The sequence below is a fragment of the Neoarius graeffei genome, chromosome 26 (assembly GCF_027579695.1).
Source record: "Neoarius graeffei isolate fNeoGra1 chromosome 26, fNeoGra1.pri, whole genome shotgun sequence".
In the NCBI taxonomy this organism is placed as follows: domain Eukaryota; kingdom Metazoa; phylum Chordata; class Actinopteri; order Siluriformes; family Ariidae; genus Neoarius; species Neoarius graeffei.
In genome coordinates, this window is record NC_083594.1 from 44775249 (window position 1) to 44795167 (window position 19919).

General features: G+C 40.0%; 1 protein-coding gene across 5 annotated transcripts in view; it reads left to right on the forward strand.

Moving 5' to 3' along the window:
• Positions 1-3080, forward strand: part of pfkfb2b (6-phosphofructo-2-kinase/fructose-2,6-biphosphatase 2b) — a 33902-nt gene extending 30822 nt beyond the window's left edge. For all 5 annotated transcript variants that reach the window (XM_060910092.1, XM_060910091.1, XM_060910093.1 and 2 more), the window contains one exon: positions 1297-3080. In XM_060910092.1, coding sequence (XP_060766075.1) covers positions 1297-1366 — 70 coding nt within the window. In that variant the 3' untranslated portion in view covers positions 1367-3080. The remainder of the gene's footprint in view (positions 1-1296) is intronic.
• Positions 3081-19919: the final 16839 nt, after the last annotated feature.

The window sequence follows — 19919 nt, forward strand, 5'->3', positions numbered from 1 at the left end:
CCCCGACAGGAGCGTCTTCTGATGAGAAGGGTTGAAGAAAATCGGCATGCAAGTTCACTGCAGTTATCTATCTAAAGATGTAGAAAGCCAAACTGGGGTGACTATTTCCCGTGACACAATATGGCATACGCTGCAGAAGAACGGCATGCATGAATGCCGTCCACGAAAGAAGCCTCTCCTAAAGCCCGGGCACAAAAAAGCCCACCTAGAGTTTGCCAGGGCCCATGCTGACAAAGATGAAGACTACTGGGACTCTATACTCTGGAGTGATGAGACCAAGATAAATGTTTTTGGAACTGATGGCTTCAGAACTGTATAGCATTGCAAAGGTGAGGAATACAAAGAAAAATGCCTGGTGCCTACAGTGAAACATGGTGGTGGCAGTGTCCTTATGTGGGGCTGCATGAGTGCTGCTGGTGTCGGCGAGCTGCATTTCATTGATGGCATCATGAATTCACAGATGTATTGCTCTATACTGAAAGAGAAGATGCTACCATCACTCCGTGCCCTTGGTCGTCGTGCACTTTTCCAACATGACAATGATCCTAAACACACATCTAAGGCCACTGTTGGATTTCTGAAGAAGAACAGGGTGAAAGTGATTCAGTGGCCAAGTACGTCTCCTGATCTTAACCCAATCAAACACCTATGGGGAATTCTGAAGAGACAAGTTGAGCATCACTCTCCATCCAGTCACTAAAAGAGGTCATTGTTGAAGAATGGAAAAAGATTGATGTTGCAAAATGTTGCCAACTTGTTCATTCCATGCCTAGAAGACTTGGTGCTGTCATTAAAAATCATGGAGGCCATGCAAAGTACTAGATGTACGGTAGTAGTTTTTGTTGTGGGGTGTACTCATTTTTGCACCACCCTAATTTGAGTAAAACTGAAAAATGTGTAATCTAAGTTTATATTATTAACTTTACTTTCATGTTATAAGTTAAACAGACGTTATATTAAACTTTTTTGTCTTGTCAACATTTTGGAAATTGTTTGTGTTCACTGAGATATTGTTTAAAATGTTACTTTTCAAAGGGGGTGTACTCATTTACGCTCAGCACTGTAACTGCCTGAGCTGAAAGGATTTTTGATTTTATTTGTATTTTTGAGGATGGAAACTGCTCAGTATTGTTTTCTTTGCTACATCAATAACTTCAAGTTTGATAAAATGCTGAAATTTTTCCGAATTCAGCCATGTTAACATTTTGCTCTGCTTAATCTCATAAAGATGCACTTTTTCCTCTGCATAGACTTTGATTTCTATGTTTTCTCTGTGATTTTTTTTTTTTTTTGTAGGAATCCTTGTGTGATGGAACCGTCTTTGAAAGCGCAGAAGACGGCACTGACGGTTTCTGCTTCTGAGTAGCCCTGCAGGCTCGGAATAACTTCAGCTCTCAACGCACAGCTTCAACCTAGCACTTTGTTTAAAGCACTAATATAAATCCTGCTTTATTGGTAACTTCACTGCACTCACTTTTCTCCCACTTCCATGCGTTTAGGAGCGCCAGATATTTGCACGTGCGCTTTAAAAAGTTGCACATTTAGAAGCAAAGCTTGAAAGCTCCTTAGTTAGCATGCATGTGTGTGAGCTTGCAGTTTGAGATTTCCAACTAGAATGTAATCATTTCATCATGAATAAGAGGTCAAAGGCCATGGGAGATTATTAAGGGTAACGTTTTTGTCTTGAAGTTTGCAGTATTTCTTTCTTTCTTGTGGTGGTTCCTTTTCACATTCTTTGCGGTGTGGTTTTTTTTTTTACGTTAAATTTATTTCTGAAATCTACAATTTCATTTCAGATTTTTAACTCAAATTCTCCAGTTATACTTTGAAAAATGTTTAATATCTGGGTGATTGCATGACTGAGGTTTTTTTTAGCCCTTCACGTTTAAAAATGACTTTTCAACATCAAATTGAAGAAAGGCAACAATCTTATGGGGTGTTTTTTTTTTTTTTTTAAACAAGGCTGCATTTTAATCTTAAATGAGGTAACAGATATATTTGAATGTTTCAGATAAAATTAGGAAATGCACAAAGTGAGGTTAACTATCGTCCATGTTCATGATATGAGGACATTTAAGAACATTCGAATGATTTTATTTATAATATTTATTTAACTAATTATCTAATTTGCTTTCAGTTGGTAATTTTGCATAACGTTCGAAGTGACCTCATCGGTCATTAAGACAATAGCAACAAATGTAAAGAAGGAATAATGAGGGAACTTTGCTTTTCTTCTTCTCGTGGTCTTCATAAGATTTAGATGATTAGAGCGACTTCCTGCTGACTGTTAGAATATTTCAAATGTTGCACACGGGTGAATGTGTTCAGGTTGAGTGAATGTTGTGGGATTAATGTACATTTGTATGACCGATAGCGGATGACCTATGGAAAAAGGTGTTTCTTGTTTTTATGATAATTCAAGGTATAGTTGTGAAATAGACTTTACCTGTGTTTAAAAGTTCCTTTATCTTTCGAAAAAACCAAAACCTGTATGAAAATGAAATATCAATGGGATATGAATGGCACGTCAATTATAAAATCGTCCATCCATGTAATCTTGTCACTCGTGAAATGCTAAAACCTCAGGCTGTAAATGCAGACTGTATGATGCACTGTATTTTATATAGTTATAGTCCCAATAAAAGGATACGCACAAATGGTTATCTACAACTGGGTTAATGTTAAAATGTATTTATATTTTTAGGAAAAAAAGGCATTTAATTGCAGAATGAGATCAAAATGGTCAATCAGCCCAGCCTTAGGGTCATGTACTTGTATGCATATAGTAATATAAAGTGTGTGTATGTCTAGAATAGTCTGATTCTTCTAAATCAGCTGCACATATCATTTTCCACATATTGCTAAACGTCTTTGAGCTCTTGCCCAAAAACAAGACAGTATTTGGTGCCAAAACTAAAACATTTGTCACATTGATCATATCTTATTGTCACGCAGAGTCGCAATATGCAGTCTTGTTCATCTGTTGTTTAAAAATGTAATCGTGTATGTTCTGTCCTTTTTGCCTTTCAGTGATTTGCTCTTTATGTGCAATAAAAGGCTCAAGTCAGCAATCAGTCTGATCAGATATCGAATGTTTCATTTTGTCACATATGTTTTCTCCAGGGCGGCACGGTGGTGTAGTGGTTAGCGCTGTCGCCTCACAGCAAGAAGGTCCGGGTTCGAGCCCCGGGGCCGGCGAGGGCCCTTCTGTGTAGAGTTTGCATGTTCTCCCTGTGTCCGTGTGGGTTTCCTCCGGGTGCTCCGGTTTCCCCCACAGTCCAAAGACATGCAGGTTAGGTTAACTGGTGACTCTAAATTGAGCGTAGGTGTGAATGTGAGTGTGAATGGTTGTCTGTGTCTATGTGTCAGCCCTGTGATGACCTGGCGACTTGTCCAGGGTGTACCCCGCCTTTCGCCCGTAGTCAGCTGGGATAGGCTCCAGCTTGCCTGCGACCCTGTAGAAGGATAAAGCGGCTAGAGATAATGAGATGAGATGAGATGTTTTCTCCATTAGAATTGAACCATTCTTCATTAATAGAAGTCAAGTAAATGATGATGCAGCAAGAACTAACTAGTAATAAATAAATAGTCATTCACTGGGTTGCTGATGATCTCTTTAATACGTATCTTTCACTTGGAAATATGGCCATGTACCTTTTTTTTTTAAAGAAAATTCCATTCCTAAATAAAAGGTACAAAAGCAATGTTAATGGTTCTGAGATTGTGCAATGATGACAATTTTTAATGATGCAAACTGGTAAGTTTCAAACTCCTTTAAACAGTAAATAAAAAGTAGTACTAATGTGTTCTTGAATATGAATGTGCTAACCTTTTCTTGTTGCTGGGTTACTTGATTTTGATTTTTTTTTTTTAATTCTCATAGTTCTAACATTTTAGAACAGCAAAAACATAACCACTTCAACACACATTCTAAGAAGATATTAATGATGTGTAATGAAATGAATTACATGGTCATCGTGGTTAATCATTTGTAATCAGTAATTTTTTTTTTTTTAAATTGAGTACTAAACTCCAGACTTGAAACATTTTGCATTTGCTTTGTTACCATATAAACTTGAATTTAACGTGTTTTTTTTTAAAAGATTTTTTGGGGGGCTTTTTTCACCTTTATTGGATAGGACAGTGTAGAGACAGGAAATGAGCAGGAGAGAGAGAGATGGGGAGGGATCAGGAAATGACCTCGGGTCGGAATCGAACCCGGGTCCCCGGATTTATGGTATGGCGCCTTATCCACCTATATACATTTCAACTTTGATATTTGTGTGATGTTTTTCTCTGCTTAACCACTAGGGGGAGACAAAATACAACAAAATAGACACGAGACATTTTGATAATGGAGACCAACTTGTGAATTTTATTATTGCTATAAGGATAGTAGGAGTAGAAGTATACTAAGTATATCAACATTTCAAAAGAACTGATAAATATAACTTAAGAGTGACTGCTTCAGCGTTTTAGAAAAGTATTTCTGAATATATTTCATATACAACCCCAAATCAGAAAAAGTTGAGACAGCATAGAAATTGCAAATAATAATTAAATAAAAAGAAGGCAGTGATTTTTCTAAATTTACTTTGACTTGTATTTATTTGCAGACAGTATGAACCCAAGATATTTCATGTTTTGTCTGGTAAACTTCATTTCATTTGTAAATATACATCCGTTCCTTCGTTTCAAGCCTGCAACACATTCCAAAAAAAGTTGGGATGGGAGCAATTTAGGGCTAGTAATGAGGTAAAACAATTAAATAATGATGTGGTTGTAATCATGATTTAGTACAAAACTCAGTATCCAGGAAAGGCCTAGTGTTTGAGGAGCATGAGCTGAGGATCTCCAGTTTGTTAACAAATGTGTGGGAAAATTCTTGAAGTGTTTTAAAAACAGTGTTCCTCTAAGAAAGATAAGAAGAAATTTGAATATTTCACCCTTTATAGTGCATAATATCATTAAATGAATCAAGGAATCTGGAGGAATTTCGGTACGTAAAGGGCAAGACCGCAAGCCTAAGCTGAACACCCATGATCTTCGATCCCTAAACAGAACCATCATTCATCTATAGCTGATATAACCACTTGGGCTCGGGATTACTTTGGCAAACCTTTGTCAAGCACTACAATACAGAGTTATATCCACAAATGCCAGTTAAAAAATTACTGTGCCTTATGTTAACTGTGTCCAGAAGCTCCGTTGACTTCTCTGGGCACTGAGGCATCTGAGATGGACCCATCACACAGTAGAAATGTGTATTGTGTTGAGACAAATCAGTATTCCAGGTCATTTTTGGAAGAAATGGACGCAGTGTTCTCTGGACCAAAGGAAAAATGGACCATCTAGACTGTTAACAGCAACAAGTAAATGGTATGGGGTTGTGTCAGTGCCCTTGCTAAAGGTAACTTGCACTTCTGTGATGGAGCATTAATGCAGAAAAATACACTGATATTTTGGAGCAACACACGGTATGTAGCCTTCAAGACGACATCTTTTCCAGGGAAATTTCAACAAAACAATGCAAAACTACATTTTGCACACATTACAAAGGCAGGGCTGTGGAAGAAGAGGGTGCTTGTCCTCAATAGAGAATGTGTCTCATCTCATCTCATTATCTCTAGCCGCTTTATCCTTCTACAGGGTTGCAGGCAAGCTGGAGCCTATCCCAGCTGACTACGGGCGAAAGGCGGGGTACACCCTGGACAAGTCGCCAGGTCATCACAGGGCTGACACATAGACACAGACAACCATTCACACTCACATTCACACCTACGGTCAATTTAGAGTCACCAGTTAACCTAACCTGCATGTCTTTGGACTGTGGGGGAAACCGGAGCACCCGGAGGAAACCCACGCAGACACGGGGAGAACATGCAAACTCCGCACAGAAAGGCCCTCGCCGGCCCCGGGGCTCGAACCCAGGACCTTCTTGCTGTGAGGCAACAGCGCTAACCACTACACCACCGTGCCGCCCTAGAGAATGTGTTATTTTTGAAATTAAATGAAAAATATGACAACGACCCGGTAATGTTGCACACCTTAAGACCTGTTTGCAGGAAGAATGGAACAAAATAACACCTGAAACACTTCATCACTTGGTGTCTTCAGTCCCTAAACATCTTTGAAGTGTTGTGAGAAGGAATGGCAAAATTACAAAGTGTTTTATCATCCCAACTTTTTTTTTTTTTTTTTACAAATGTAAGAATCAAAATTGAAATGTGTTTATTTGGACAAAGCAAAAAACAATAGAATTCATGAGGTAAAACAACAAATAAGGTCCTGTTGTATAGTTTTGAATGCAATACAGGTCAATGATTATTTACAAATCATTGTCTTCAGTTTTAATTTCGATTTCAACGTACCATCCCAACTTTTTCTGATTTGAGTTTGTACTTTTTGTTTTTCGTGGGAAGCAACTGCTGATAATTGTGTTAGTATTTCCAGAGAAAAGCTGCTAACTGTACTTCATTCATTCCTGTACATCTGCACTGTACATGTCAGCGTATTCTTGCACAATTCTGTTTTTTCCATGCACTTTATAACACAGGGTGGTGATTGTGAAATAATCTGCACCTGGCAGATGCAGGTAACAGTGAACACGCACACACGCACTGTGTTACGTAACCCTACCAGTGAGAGATGAGAACAAAAGCAGAGTCTTTAACTAGTGAGTCATTGTGTGTAGGAGGAAAATATCCATGCCTGCTCTCTGTCATCATTCCCACTTACAGCTGCAGCAATCATCCATGCTTTTCTCAGTTTATAATGCATTTCAATGCAGTATTTGTGTTTATTCATGAATTTCGACTTTTCCTGATGTGTTCCTCAGTAGTTTAAGACACAGTTTAGGTTCTTTTAAAACATTGTGTGACAAAGAATCTCGACGCAGCCTGAAGGACCATGACATGTTCTACAGACCATCAAACTTAGTCATTAGATTCTTGGCCTTTCTTTGCCATTTCTGTGCTCTGACCTAAACGCACACACACTCCAGAGCTCTCTCCTCCTCCTCCTCCTGGTTGCTTTGGCTCTGATACTGTAACTGTAAATCTGCTCAGCATGGCTGCTTCATCAAAGACGTATAACAAACATCAGCCTCATACTGTTATTGGCTTAAATCATGATCACTACACATTTTCTGCGCATTCAGTGCATTATTGCTGTCAAGAGTGACCGGAAAGTCACCTCTTGAGAGCTACTCGGTTTTATTGTCTGTGGTCTATGGGACTCAGCAGTGGGGAAACGTTTTATTTTATTTGGCTTAGCTTCTCTCTAGATTAAAGCATTAGTAAACATGGAGCCTTTTCATTTCTGCTGGTTCTCTCTGGCGCTCCTTCTGTGTTCTGAGTTCTTCTCGGTTCTGCCTTGCTGCTCTGACCCAAACACTCTCCAAAACAATCTCCTACTCTGGTTGCTTTGGCACTGATGCTGTAACTGTAAATCTTTGAAAGGCTCACACTCTAAATAAAACATCATTTAAAAGCTGATAATATGTGTTCCTAAAATGAGATTCCTGGTAAAACTCAAGCACTGGGCCGGCTAATCCATAGCTACTACATGTCTGTGTATACATAGTTGATATCGTGGCAACAGTATCTCATCTCATTATCTCTAGCCACTTTATCCTTCTACAGGGTCGCAGGCAAGCTGGAGCCTATCCCAGCTGACTACGGGCGAAAGGCGGAGTACACCCTGGACAAGTCGCCAGGTCATCACAGGGCTGACACATAGACACAGACAACCATTCACACCTATGGTCAATTTAGAGTCACCAGTTAACCTAACCTGCATGTCTTTGGACTGTGGGGGAAACCGGAGCAAACCCACGCGGACACGGGGAGAACATGCAAACTCCACACAGAAAGGCCCTCGCCGGCCCCGGGGCCCGAACCCAGGACCTTCTTGCTGTGAGGCGACAGCGCTAACCACTACACCACCGTGCCGCCCGTGGCAACAGTACAAGCTTATTAATACTTTTATTTATTGTTCTTATATTCTAACATCATGTTGTAAGTGTTACATACTTCTCTTAGTAACTACTGTTTCTGGAAGTGGATGTGACATAACATATACTAACGTTTTGTTCATTTTAATATTTGTCATATTAATGTGAAAAATCTGAGGCAATGGTTCTCTGCTGGAAAACGGTGGAGTGCTCCTTCCGAGTTGGGAGTGAGTTGCTGCCCCGAGTGAAGGAGTTCAAGTATCTCGGGATCTTGTTCATGAGTGATGGTAAAATGGAGTGTGAGATGGACAGGCGGATTGGGGTGGCGTCAGCAATAATGTGGACGTTGTACCGGTCCGTCGTGGTGAAGAGGGAGCTGAACCAGAAGGCAAAACTTTTAATTTACCAATCGATCTATGTTCCAACCCTTGCCTATGGTCATGAGCTTTGGGTAGTGATCAGAAGGATGAGATCGTGAATACAGGTGGCTGAAATGAGCTTTCTCCGTAGGGTGGCTGGGCTCGCCCTTAGAGATATGGTGAGGAGTTCAGACATCCAGAGGGATCTTGGAGTAGAGCCACTGCTCCTTCATGTCGACAGCAGTCAGCTGAGGTGGTTCAGGCATCTGATTAGGATGCCTCCTGGATGCTTTCCTTTGGAGGTTTTCCGGGCACATCCAACTGGGAGGAGACCTTGGGGTAGACCCAGAACATGCTGGAGAGATTATATATCTCATCTGGCCTGGGAGTACCTTGGGATCACCCAGGAGGAACTGGAAAGCGTTGCTGGGGAGAGGGACGTCTGGAACACCATGCTTAACCTACGGGCACCGTGACCCAACCTCGGATAAGTGGAAGAAAATGGATGGATGGATGGATAGATAATGTAAAATATGCAATATCTGAGCATCCTGTTCATCCTGCTAATAGAGGCCCTTTGGGGCAAGAATCACGCTGCTCCATGTTCACTCTAAAATCATCTGTGTAGCCACCAAGATCTTGTTTTACAGTAAATATTCAGAATTATACCTAATACATTTTAAAGACAACTTATAATTCAGAAATATTGTATGAGCAAGAGTGTGGTTATACTGAACATTCAGTAAAGGATACATTATTCAGTATAACAGCATGATTAGAAGTGTGAGCTTGCTTTTATACAACAGTTTTATAACTAAAAAAAAATAAATTAATATCAAGTAACTGACAATCGGACACAGTAGGCTACGGCCAGATAATTTGCTTATTTTTGTTCTGAAAATGGTAATAAATCCCGAAGAAGCCATTATCACTAGACAGGTTTCCATTAACCTGCTTAACACTCAAGAAATGAATAAACGTGAATTAAAAAAAAAGAACTCTCATGGATCATGAGAAATTTTATATGCTCACATAAGGTGGTTTTTCAGAAGTTTCGACAAAGCAATATTTTGCAAAATGGAAATCCTTTTTTTCACATTTAAGTCACATGACATGGGGAAGCCATGGCCTAGTGGTTAGAGAAGCAGTTTTGGGACCAAAAGGTTGCTGGTTCAATTCCCTAGGCCAGTAGGAATAGCTGGGCACCTAACTGCCAACTGCTCCCTGGATAAGAGCGTCTGCTAAATGTCAGTAATGTAATGACACGATGTGAACGGTGGTTTTGCTTGCAGCAAAAGTCTCAGCCTGTACTCTATGCAGGTAGCCAGTTTATAAACAGCTATAACTATGAGCTTCTTTGTTGGAACTGGCTCCCTCATGCATGATACAGCAAACACCACAAGGGGTCCTATTGCATTGTATAACACGTCAAATGTTAAGCAGGTCACTGTGAAGTTTTGGCTCCACAGTACCTCTGTAAAATCATTGCAAGCAATGACCTCACAGAAATCCCTGATCATGGTCACTGCCAGGTATAAGAGGTTTGCCTTTCCATCATTGTGTGCATCACATGTCCTTGTCGCCTACGATAAAACACTGCTCTGGCTATTGTGGTGGATGCAATTGAAATCACTGTGCCAACATTTATCAGGTCTTTGAGATCTGTTGCCATGTTTAATTGGAATGATTATCACGAGAGGAGAAAACTCAACTTTAATTCCATAACATCACTCAATGGAAACACAAACCATTCACAATTTTTGGGGGGGACCTTTAAAAAAATATCACTTCTATTTTGCACAAAACTGCAATGGAAACCCGCTTACTGACAGCCCCTTGGCTAACTGGCTTGCTAGCTCACATTGATTTGTGCATTCGGTGAAATCGTTTTCCATTCTTCCTTTTCATCTTCATCTAATGAGCGTTCATATTTTAATTCAAGAGTTATATTACGGGGCGGCACAGTGGTGTAGTGGTTAGCGCTGTCACCTCACAGCAAGAAGGTCCTGGGTTCGAGCCCCGGGGCTGGCGAGGGCCTTTCTGTGTGGAGTTTGCATGTTCTCTCCGTGTCCACGTGGGTTTCCTCCGGGTGCTCCGGTTTCCCCCACAGTCCAAAGACACACAGGTTAGGTTAACTGGTGACTCTAAATTGACCGTAGGTGTGAATGTGAGTGTGAATGGTTGTCTGTGTCTATGTGTCAGCCCTGTGATGACCTGGCGACTTGTCCAGGGTGTACCCCGCCTTTCGCCTGTAGCCAGCTGGGATAGGCTCCAGCTTGCCTGCGACCCTGTAGAAGGATAAAGCGGCTAGAGATAATGAGATGAGATGAGTACCTCTGTAAAATCACTGCAAGCAATGACCTCCCAGAAATCCCTGATCATGGTCACTGCCAGGTATAAGAGGTTTGCCTTTCCATCATTGTGTGCATCACATGTCCTTGTCGCCTACGATAAAACACTGCCCTGGCTATTGTGGTGGATGCAGTTGAAATCACTGTGCCAACATTTATCAGGTCTTGGAGATCTGTTGCCATGTTTAATTGGAATGATTATCACGAGAGGAGAAAACTCAACTTTAATTCCATAACATCACTCAATGGAAACACAAACCATTTACAATTTTTTTTGGGGACCTTTAAAAAAATATCACTTCTATTTTGCACAAAACTGCAATGGAAACCCGCTTACTGACAGCCCCTTGGCTAACTGGCTTGCTAGCTCACATTGATTTGTGCATTCGGTGAAATCGTTTTCCATTCTTCCTTTTCATCTTCATCTAATGAGCGTTCATATTTTAATTCAAGAGTTATATTACGGGGCGGCACGGTGGTGTAGTGGTTAGCGCTGTCACCTCACAGCAAGAAGGTCCTGGGTTCGAGCCCCGGGGCCGGCGAGGGCCTTTCTGTGTGGAGTTTGCATGTTCTCCCCGTGTCCACGTGGGTTTCCTCCGGGTGCTCCGGTTTCCCCCACAGTCCAAAGACATGCAGGTTAGGTTAACTGGTGACTCTAAATTGACCGTAGGTGTGAATGTGAGTGTGAATGGTTGTCTGTGTCTATGTGTCAGCCCTGTGATGACCTGGCGACTTGTCCAGGGTGTACCCCGCCTTTCGCCCGTAGCCAGCTGGGATAGGCTCCAGCTTGCCTGCGACCCTGTAGAAGGATAAAGCGGCTAGAGATAATGAGATGAATGAGATGAGATGAGTTATATTACATTAATAGGAACTTGTTCTTGATTCTAAGATTCCTGTTCTTGGCTGCAGGACTGGAACCCAATGTGGTCTTCTGCTGTTGCATGCTGAGATGCTTTTCTGCTCACTACGGTTGTAAAGAGTTGCTATGAGTTGCTATATCCTTCCTGGCAGCTCGAACCAATCTGTCCATTTTCCTCTGACTTCTCTTATCAGCAAGGTGTTTGTTTCCACCCACAGAACTGTCGCTCATTCAATGGTTTTTCGCACCATTCTGTGTAAACTCTAGAGATTGTTGTGTGTGAAAACCCCAGGAGAGCAGCAGTTTCTGAAATACTCAAACCAGCCCATCTGGCTCAAACCAACACCCATGCCACAGTGAAAGAAAGTCACACTTTGAGATCACAATTCTTCCCATTCTGATGTTTGAAGTGAATATTAACTGAAGCTCTTGATTTGTATCTGCGTGATTTGATGCATTGTGCTGCTGCTGCCAAGGGATTGGCTCATTTGATACCTGCGTAAAACAGCAGATTGTTCCCAGTAATTTGGCTGGTGAGTGTATTTCTCTTTGCCATGTCTGCTGATGATGTTCCTAACTCTAACTCTGAGGTTAGGACTGCTGCTAGAAATTCTGCTTATGACATGAATCAAAAACACAGTATGATTCATTAAAATACATTACAGATTATAGCATTAACACTACCCCCAGCGTGCAACAACACAATCATGTCAGGATTAAATCGCTCTGCTCTTGAACTCCTTCTGTACAGCTTGTTTTCGTTGTTGAGCTTGTTTTGGACATCGGCCTTCACGTTCACGTGACTAATGCAGGACATGTGTTACACTTCAGTTCTCCTTTCACTAGGACGGATAAACACTCCGGTTACAGCACCTGCAATATGAGCTGCAGATTTCTCGGCTCTGTGTAGGTAAGAGGTGCAGAGTAGAACAAAGATGGAGGTCAACACCACTATAACATAATGGGAGAAAGAAAGAAAGAAAGAAAGAAAGAAAGAAAGAAAGAAAGAAAGAGGAATTTTGAAATGAATAAAAGAAAGAAAGAAAGAAAGAAAGAAAGAGGAATTTTGGAAAGAAAGAATGTTTAAATTAAATGAAAGAAAGAAAGAAAAAAGAAAGAAAGAAACATTTTGAAATGAAAAGAAAGAAAGAAAGAAAGAAAGAGAAATTTTGAAATGAATAAAAGAAAGGAAGAAAGGAAGAAAAAGGAATTTTGGAAAGAAAGAATGTTTAAATTAAATGAAAGAAAGAAAGAAAGAAAGAGGTATTTTGAAATGAAAAGGAAGAAAGAAAGAAAGAAAGAAAGAAAGAAAGAAAGAGGAATTTTGAAATGAAATGAAAGAAAGGAATTTTGAAATGAAAGAAAGAAAGAAAGAAAGAAAGAAAGAAAGAGGAATTTTGAAATGAAATGAAAGAAAGAGAGGAATTTTGAAATGAAAGAAAGAAAGAAAAATAAATTTTGAAATGAAAGAAAGAAAATAAATTTTGAAATGAAAGAAAGAAAGAAAGAAAGAAAGAAAGAAAGAAAGAAAGACCACTACTCATATGCTACTAATGCAAGCAAGGGACAAAGAAAAAAAGGAAAAAGAGAGAAAGAATGAAAGTGATAAATAATTTATAAAAATGTTTATAAACAACTTACAAGTGAGACTGAATATAATGTGAACGCATCGATTAAAAGAGGTGGTACAGTGATACAAACTATTTAAGACTGTTTTCAGCAACTAAACAGAAACAAGGGCACCACAGCTGAAGAAAGAACAGAACGGAACTACAGTAAAGAAGAAAAGACGAGTGAATTCATACACAAGCTATTCATAAAGAAAATTATGAATTCCCAAATTACACACAGAAGAAAAGGGCTACTAAGCAGTACATTGGATAGTTACGAGTTCGTAGCATCTTGAAGCATTTCTATTTTTACTGTATTATATTATTTGGACACGAGTGTTTTACTGGGAAATACGCCACTCATATTTTTCATACGTGCTACATCCGGGACATGGACATTCAAAACCGTGACACAAATCTCTATATGACGCTTGTGAGGAAATCAATGAATTGTTTTGATAAATTTGGGTATTTTGTGAATGTGCATATACTGAAAAGAAAATCACACGTTGGCTTGGAGATATGAAGTTTATCTTCTCGTGTTGAAAAACTCGCATTTTTCGTATGAAATACATTGCGGATCTGAGTGACATATTTAAATAAAATTGGCTGGATTTTTTTTTTCATGGTACATCAGATATATTCCATTCAGCTAGCATAATACTGAACCAGTTGAAGATGAGTAGCTGAATGGAATATATCTGACGTACCACAACAAAAATCCAGCCAATATTATTATAATACATACACATTCCTTTCGGGTGTTCAACGCATCGTTCTCTTTCAAAATTCTCTCAAAATATTCGTATTTAACGAAGCAAACCTGGCGGCCATGTTTGTTTATAAATTGTTACAATCACTCGCTAGCGTGGAAATTTTACATCTCCGACGTATGACGTCATGTTGTCTTGACAGCCATGCAATATCGTAAACCATATTCAACGCTCATTCTCCACTGGGTAGAGTGACGTAATACATGTAGAATAAGCAATATATATATATATATATATATATATATATATATATATATATATATATATATATGTTATTTACCAGCTGGGAGGTCCGTATCGTGAAATACCGTGACCAAGGTCTTGAAAGTACTGGCCGAGGCCCTCTGGGGAGAGGTCAGTATTCAAGGCCGAGGTCACGGTATTCACCATACGGACCGACCTTAAAGGAACAGTCCACCGTATTTCCATAATGAAATATGCTCTTATCTGAATTGAGACGAGCTGCTCCATACCTCTCCGAGCTTTGCGCGAAATCCCAGTCAGTCAGACGCAGTCAGACGCGCTGTCACTCCTGTTAGCAATGTAGCTAGGCTCAGTATGGCCAATGGTATTTTTGGGGGCTGTAGTTAGATGCGACCAAACTCTTCTGCGTTTTTCCTGTTTATGTAGGTTTATATGACCAGTGATATGAAACAAGTTCAGTTACACAAATTGAAACGTAGCGATTTTCTATGCTATGGAAAGTCTGCACTATAATGACAGGCGTACTAACACCTTCTGCGCGCTTCGGCAGCGCATTGATATCTGAGCTCCGTATCAATGCGCTGCCGAAGCGTGCAGAAGGTGTTAGTACGCCTGTCATTATAGTGCGGACTTTCCATAGCATAGAAAATCGCTACGTTTCAATTTGTGTAACTGAACTTGTTTCATATCACTGGTCATATAAACCTACGTAAACAGGAAAAACGCGGAAGAGTTTGGTCGCATCTAACTACAGCCCCAAAAAATACCATTGGCCATACTGAGCCTAGCTACATTGCTAACAGGAGTGACAGCGCATCTGACTGCGTCTGACTGACTGGGAGGTCGCGCAAAGCTCGGACAGGTACGGAGCAGCTCGTCTCAATTCAGATAAGAGCATATTTCATTATGGAAATACGGTGGACTGTTCCTTTAAGCTGATAAATAATAAATGTATTTTTTTCTTTACCAAATTCTAACAGAAAAGGAGAGCGCCCGAAAGGGAAAACCAGGCGGAGGTGAGCCGCCATTTTGAATCCTCATTCATGGCTGTAATGCAAATTGCTTCCTCCTCGGTATACAAGTGCACTTCCATGGCAGGGAAAAAAAATACATTTTGCCGCCTATGTAGTCCCCTATTTATATAAAATTGGGTCATTCAGGATTCAGTCATGTTTTTGCTCAGCATAAGCAAGTTACAGGTTTTTAGCTTTCTCCTGAAATGTTTTCTTTCATTTCTTCTTCCTCAGGGTAGTAAAACTCGCTTTCACTGTGAAGACTGTCGTTATCACTATCCATGCTGTAAAATTAATGCTATTCTCCTGAGAAATGCTGGCAAAAATTTATAAGATTTTTGATAAAAATCTTATAAATAAATCTTATAAAAAAGATAAATGTTAACAAAAATTGCTACTATGTTTGTTGTTGTTGTGAACGAGCGAGTCGCCAGAGGTCCGTAACCGGGGTCTGTACCATAGGATACGGACCCGCTCGCCAGCCAATCAGAGCGCAGGATTTGATGGAAACCTCTCATCTCATCTCATCTCATTATCTCTAGCCGCTTTATCCTTCTACAGGGTCGCAGGCAAGCTGGAGCCTATCCCAGCTGACTACGGGCGAAAGGCGGGGTACACCCTGGACAAGTCGCCAGGTCATCACAGGGCTGACACATAGACACAGACAACCATTCACACTCACATTCACACCTACGGTCAATTTAGAGTCACCAGTCAACCTAACCTGCATGTCTTTGGACTGTGGGGGAAACCGGAGCACCCGGAGGAAACCCACGCGGACACGGGGAGAACATGCAAACTCCACACAGAAAGGCCCTCGCTGGCCCCAGGGCTCGAACCCAGGACCTTCTTGCTGTGAGGCGACAGCGCTAACCACTACACCACCGTGCCGCCCTTGATGGAAACCAAACTGCGAAAAAAATAATTCCCAATATTTCACTCCGATGACATCACTCCTAGTGTTTTCCTGCTGACTAGCCGCCTGTTGTCAAAATGGCGAACTGATTCAAAATTAAAATTATTTTGATTAACTTGCGTTTTTTTGTGGATGTGTCCATATAGTATAAAGAACATTACATGGTGGCACAGAGATATGAAGTTTATCTTATCGTATTGAAAATAATTTCACTCATTCGCTTCACTCACTTATGAATATGTTCACCACTTGAAGATAAACTTCATATGTTCGCACAATCGTGTAAATCCTCTATTTTTTTCGCAGTGCGGTTTCCATCAAATCCTGCGCTCTGAATGGCTGGCGAGTGGATCCGTATCCTACAGTACGGACCCCAGTTATGGACCTCTGGCGACTCGCTCGTTCACAACAACAACATAGTAGAATTTTTTGTCAACATTTATCTTTTTTTTTAATAAGATGTATTTATAAGATTATCAAAAATCTTATAAATTATTGCCAGCATTTCTCAGGAGAATACCGTTAATTTTACATCATGGATAGCGATAACGACAGTGTTCACAGCGAAAGCGAGTTTTACTACCCTGAGGAAGAAGAAATAAAATAAAACATTTCAGGAGAAAGCTAAAAACCTCTAGCTTGCTAATGCCGAGCAAAAACATGGCTGAATCCTGAATGACTCCTATTTGTATAAATAGGGGACTACATAGGCGGCAAAATGTAGTTTTTTTCCTGCCATGGAAGTGCACTCGTATACCGAGGAGGAAGCCATTTGCATTACAGCCGTGAATGAGGATTCAAAATAGCATTAATTTTACAGCATGGATAGCGATAACGACAGTGTTCACAGCAAAAGCGAGTTTTACTACCCTGAGGAAGAAGAAATAAAATAAAACATTTCAGGAGAAAGCTAAAAACCTCTAACTTGCTAACATCGAGCAAAAACATGGCTGAATCCTGAATGACTCAGTTTTGTATAAATAGGGGACTACATAGGGGGCAAAATGTAGTTTTTTTCCTGCCATGGAAGTGCACTTGTATACCGAGGAAAAAGCAATTTGCATTACAGCCATGAATGAGGATTCAAAATGGCGGCTCACCTCAGCTCAGTTTTCCCTTTCGGGCGCTCTCGTTTTCTGTTAGAATTTGTTAAAGAAAAAAATAAATATATTATTTGCCAGCTTAAGGTCGGTCCGTATGGTGAAATACCGTGACCTTGGCCTTGAATACTGACCTCAGCCCAGAGGGTTTCAGTCAGTACTTTCAAGACCTCGGTCACAGTATTTCACGATACGGACCTCCCAGCTGCTAAATAACATATATATATATGTTTCTAGAACAAATCTAAGGAACTAACAGAAGAACTAGATTTGGATAGCTGGATTGAGTTTTACAGAAAATCCTCCTTAGGATTTTCTGTAAAACTCAACTAATCGTACGCTTATCAGTTACATCAGAGTCAAAGCCAAAAACCATTTAAAATATTATCAGTATGAGAGTAATTTGAATTTGTGACTTTTTTTTGCATTCTGAGATGCTTTTCTGCTCACCACGGTTATAAAGAGTGGTTATTTGAGTTACTTTATCCTTTCTGTCAGTTCAAAACAATCTGGCCATTTTCCTTTAGTGTGTCTCATCAAGAAGGCATTTCCACCCTCTGTGTAAACTCCAGAGACATCTATCTATCTATCTATCTATCTATCTATCTATCTATCTATCTATCTATCTATCTATCTATCTATCTATCTTAGCTAGCTAGCTAAACTATCTCATTTTGGGATTTAAAATAACACATTAATGTCCTAGAGAGACAGAGCGAGAGAGATTGTGTGTGTGGCCTGTGTTTTTTTTTCTTTCTTTTTTTATGAGCTGTTTAACAGCGAAGGCTGAACAGAGCCATTTAGAACGAGCTGAGTAAAAGGAGCGAGGGCTACTCTGGTCATAAACGCACCGTGTTCGTTATGATGTGGGAAGGACTGGACATGGAAAAAAGGGGGGAGAGACGTGTGTGGGAGTAAATCAGAGGCCTGTTTAGGATGCCTCGTCCTTTTTCCTCTTTCCTTTTCTTCCTTGGTCTCTCACTTTCTTGTCATTTCTTCTTCCATGTCCATCATCACGCTTATTCACATGTTTCTTATATGAGATGTAATTTTCACACTCCTACAGTATTTATATGTGCTTAAGTTACATAGTCAGGGAAGGCAGTGGGAATATTGGTTTACTGTCTTACGATGAATAAAGTGTGTATAATATTGTATATATCAATCATCAGAGCTTATAACAAAGATGAAACTATTCATGAAAACCATGAATGAAACTGCTGGTTCCAGGTGGTGGCGTAATATTTTGTTACAGTAATATTTTCATGATTCATATCGCAGTGTAAAGGTTCTTATTGGTTTAACAGATTTCTAAAGTTCCTTAATTTTTCTCATGCTATATATCTGGATTTCTGGATAGATTATGTACAGTTGAGGTTTATTTTTTCCACAGATGCTCCTTCAGTACCACAAGAAACAAAAATGGTCAAATAATATACACTAAGATATTAACATTAATAGCAGATATCATCACCCTTCCCAGATATTCTCTAATAACTTGCCCAACCTTTGTGCATTTATAACTGTCTCCAAATAATTCCATATCATCTAACCGGCTTTTGGATCCTCTACGCTGTAACATACACAGCCTTCCCTGTTCCTCTTGCCATATCTGTTATAACTCTGCCAGATGTCATACACTGCGCTCTCCAGATCAACTCTGGAATCCAAGAAAGATGGAAAGTTTTTTTTTCCTTTCCTGCTGATTATACCATATGTTTTCTATTGGTTTCCTGTTTCTGGGAAACTTTAAAATGGATGTACATTTTCCTTTTTAGTCTCAGAAATCATAAGGGAACAAATACTTGCATTCAACCATCTGGGAATCTCGATACAGAGGTGTGAAAAGGACCAACATTCTTTAGTCAAATATAAGTGCAATTGTGTTTCGAAATAAATACTCGGGTAAAAGTCAGAGGTGGACAAAGTACCCAACTTCATTATTTAAGTCAAAGTACAGATCCCACTGGTCAAATGTTACTCCAATACAAGTGAAAGTTGTCCAGTCAAATTTTTACTTAAGTTAAAGTACTGAAGTACATGCTTTTAAAAATACTTAAGTATTAAAAGTACATTTTCTCTCAACGCATCATTGCATTATTGCCACAACGCTTACAAAACCTAACGCCGTTACTAAAGACAGAAATGTGAATTCACAAAATGAACGCCTGCTGTGCCATCATGGTGGTTTAACGTTAAGCTAGCTAGTCAGTGAAACTCCACCTGACATGCTAGCAAACTCTTTTCAAACTCGAAATCATATTGGGTAGCTAACGCTACTAAAAAAGAAAGATTTCTACATTCTGTTTATTTGGCAAGATTATGCTAAAACATATTTCTGAAAGGACTTCAGATAAATTAACGTTATTCATGTTAGCATAACTCCCTGTTTACATGCTAATACTGTCCAAGTTAACTAGCTATGTGTTAATGTTAGCCGTGGACAAGGCGATGGCACCTTGGTGAGCAAATTCATAGAAAGTCATTTGACTGCACAGCTATTGTAACGTTATCGCTCAATATGCTTCCGCAGGTTGGACAGTGACTTTTTGTAGGACGTGATGTGGTTCGTTTTCAGCAAACAAAGCAAACGTTTAAAATGAAACGAATCTTTAATCCTTTCAGAAAACTGAAACATGGGTTCATGGGCCAGGCGGCACGGTGGTGTAATGATTAGCACTGTTGCCTCACGGCAAGAAGGTCCTGAGTTCGAGCCCAGCGGCCAGCGAGGGCCTTTCTGTGTGGAGTTTGCATGTTCTCTCCGTGTCTGCGTGGGTTTC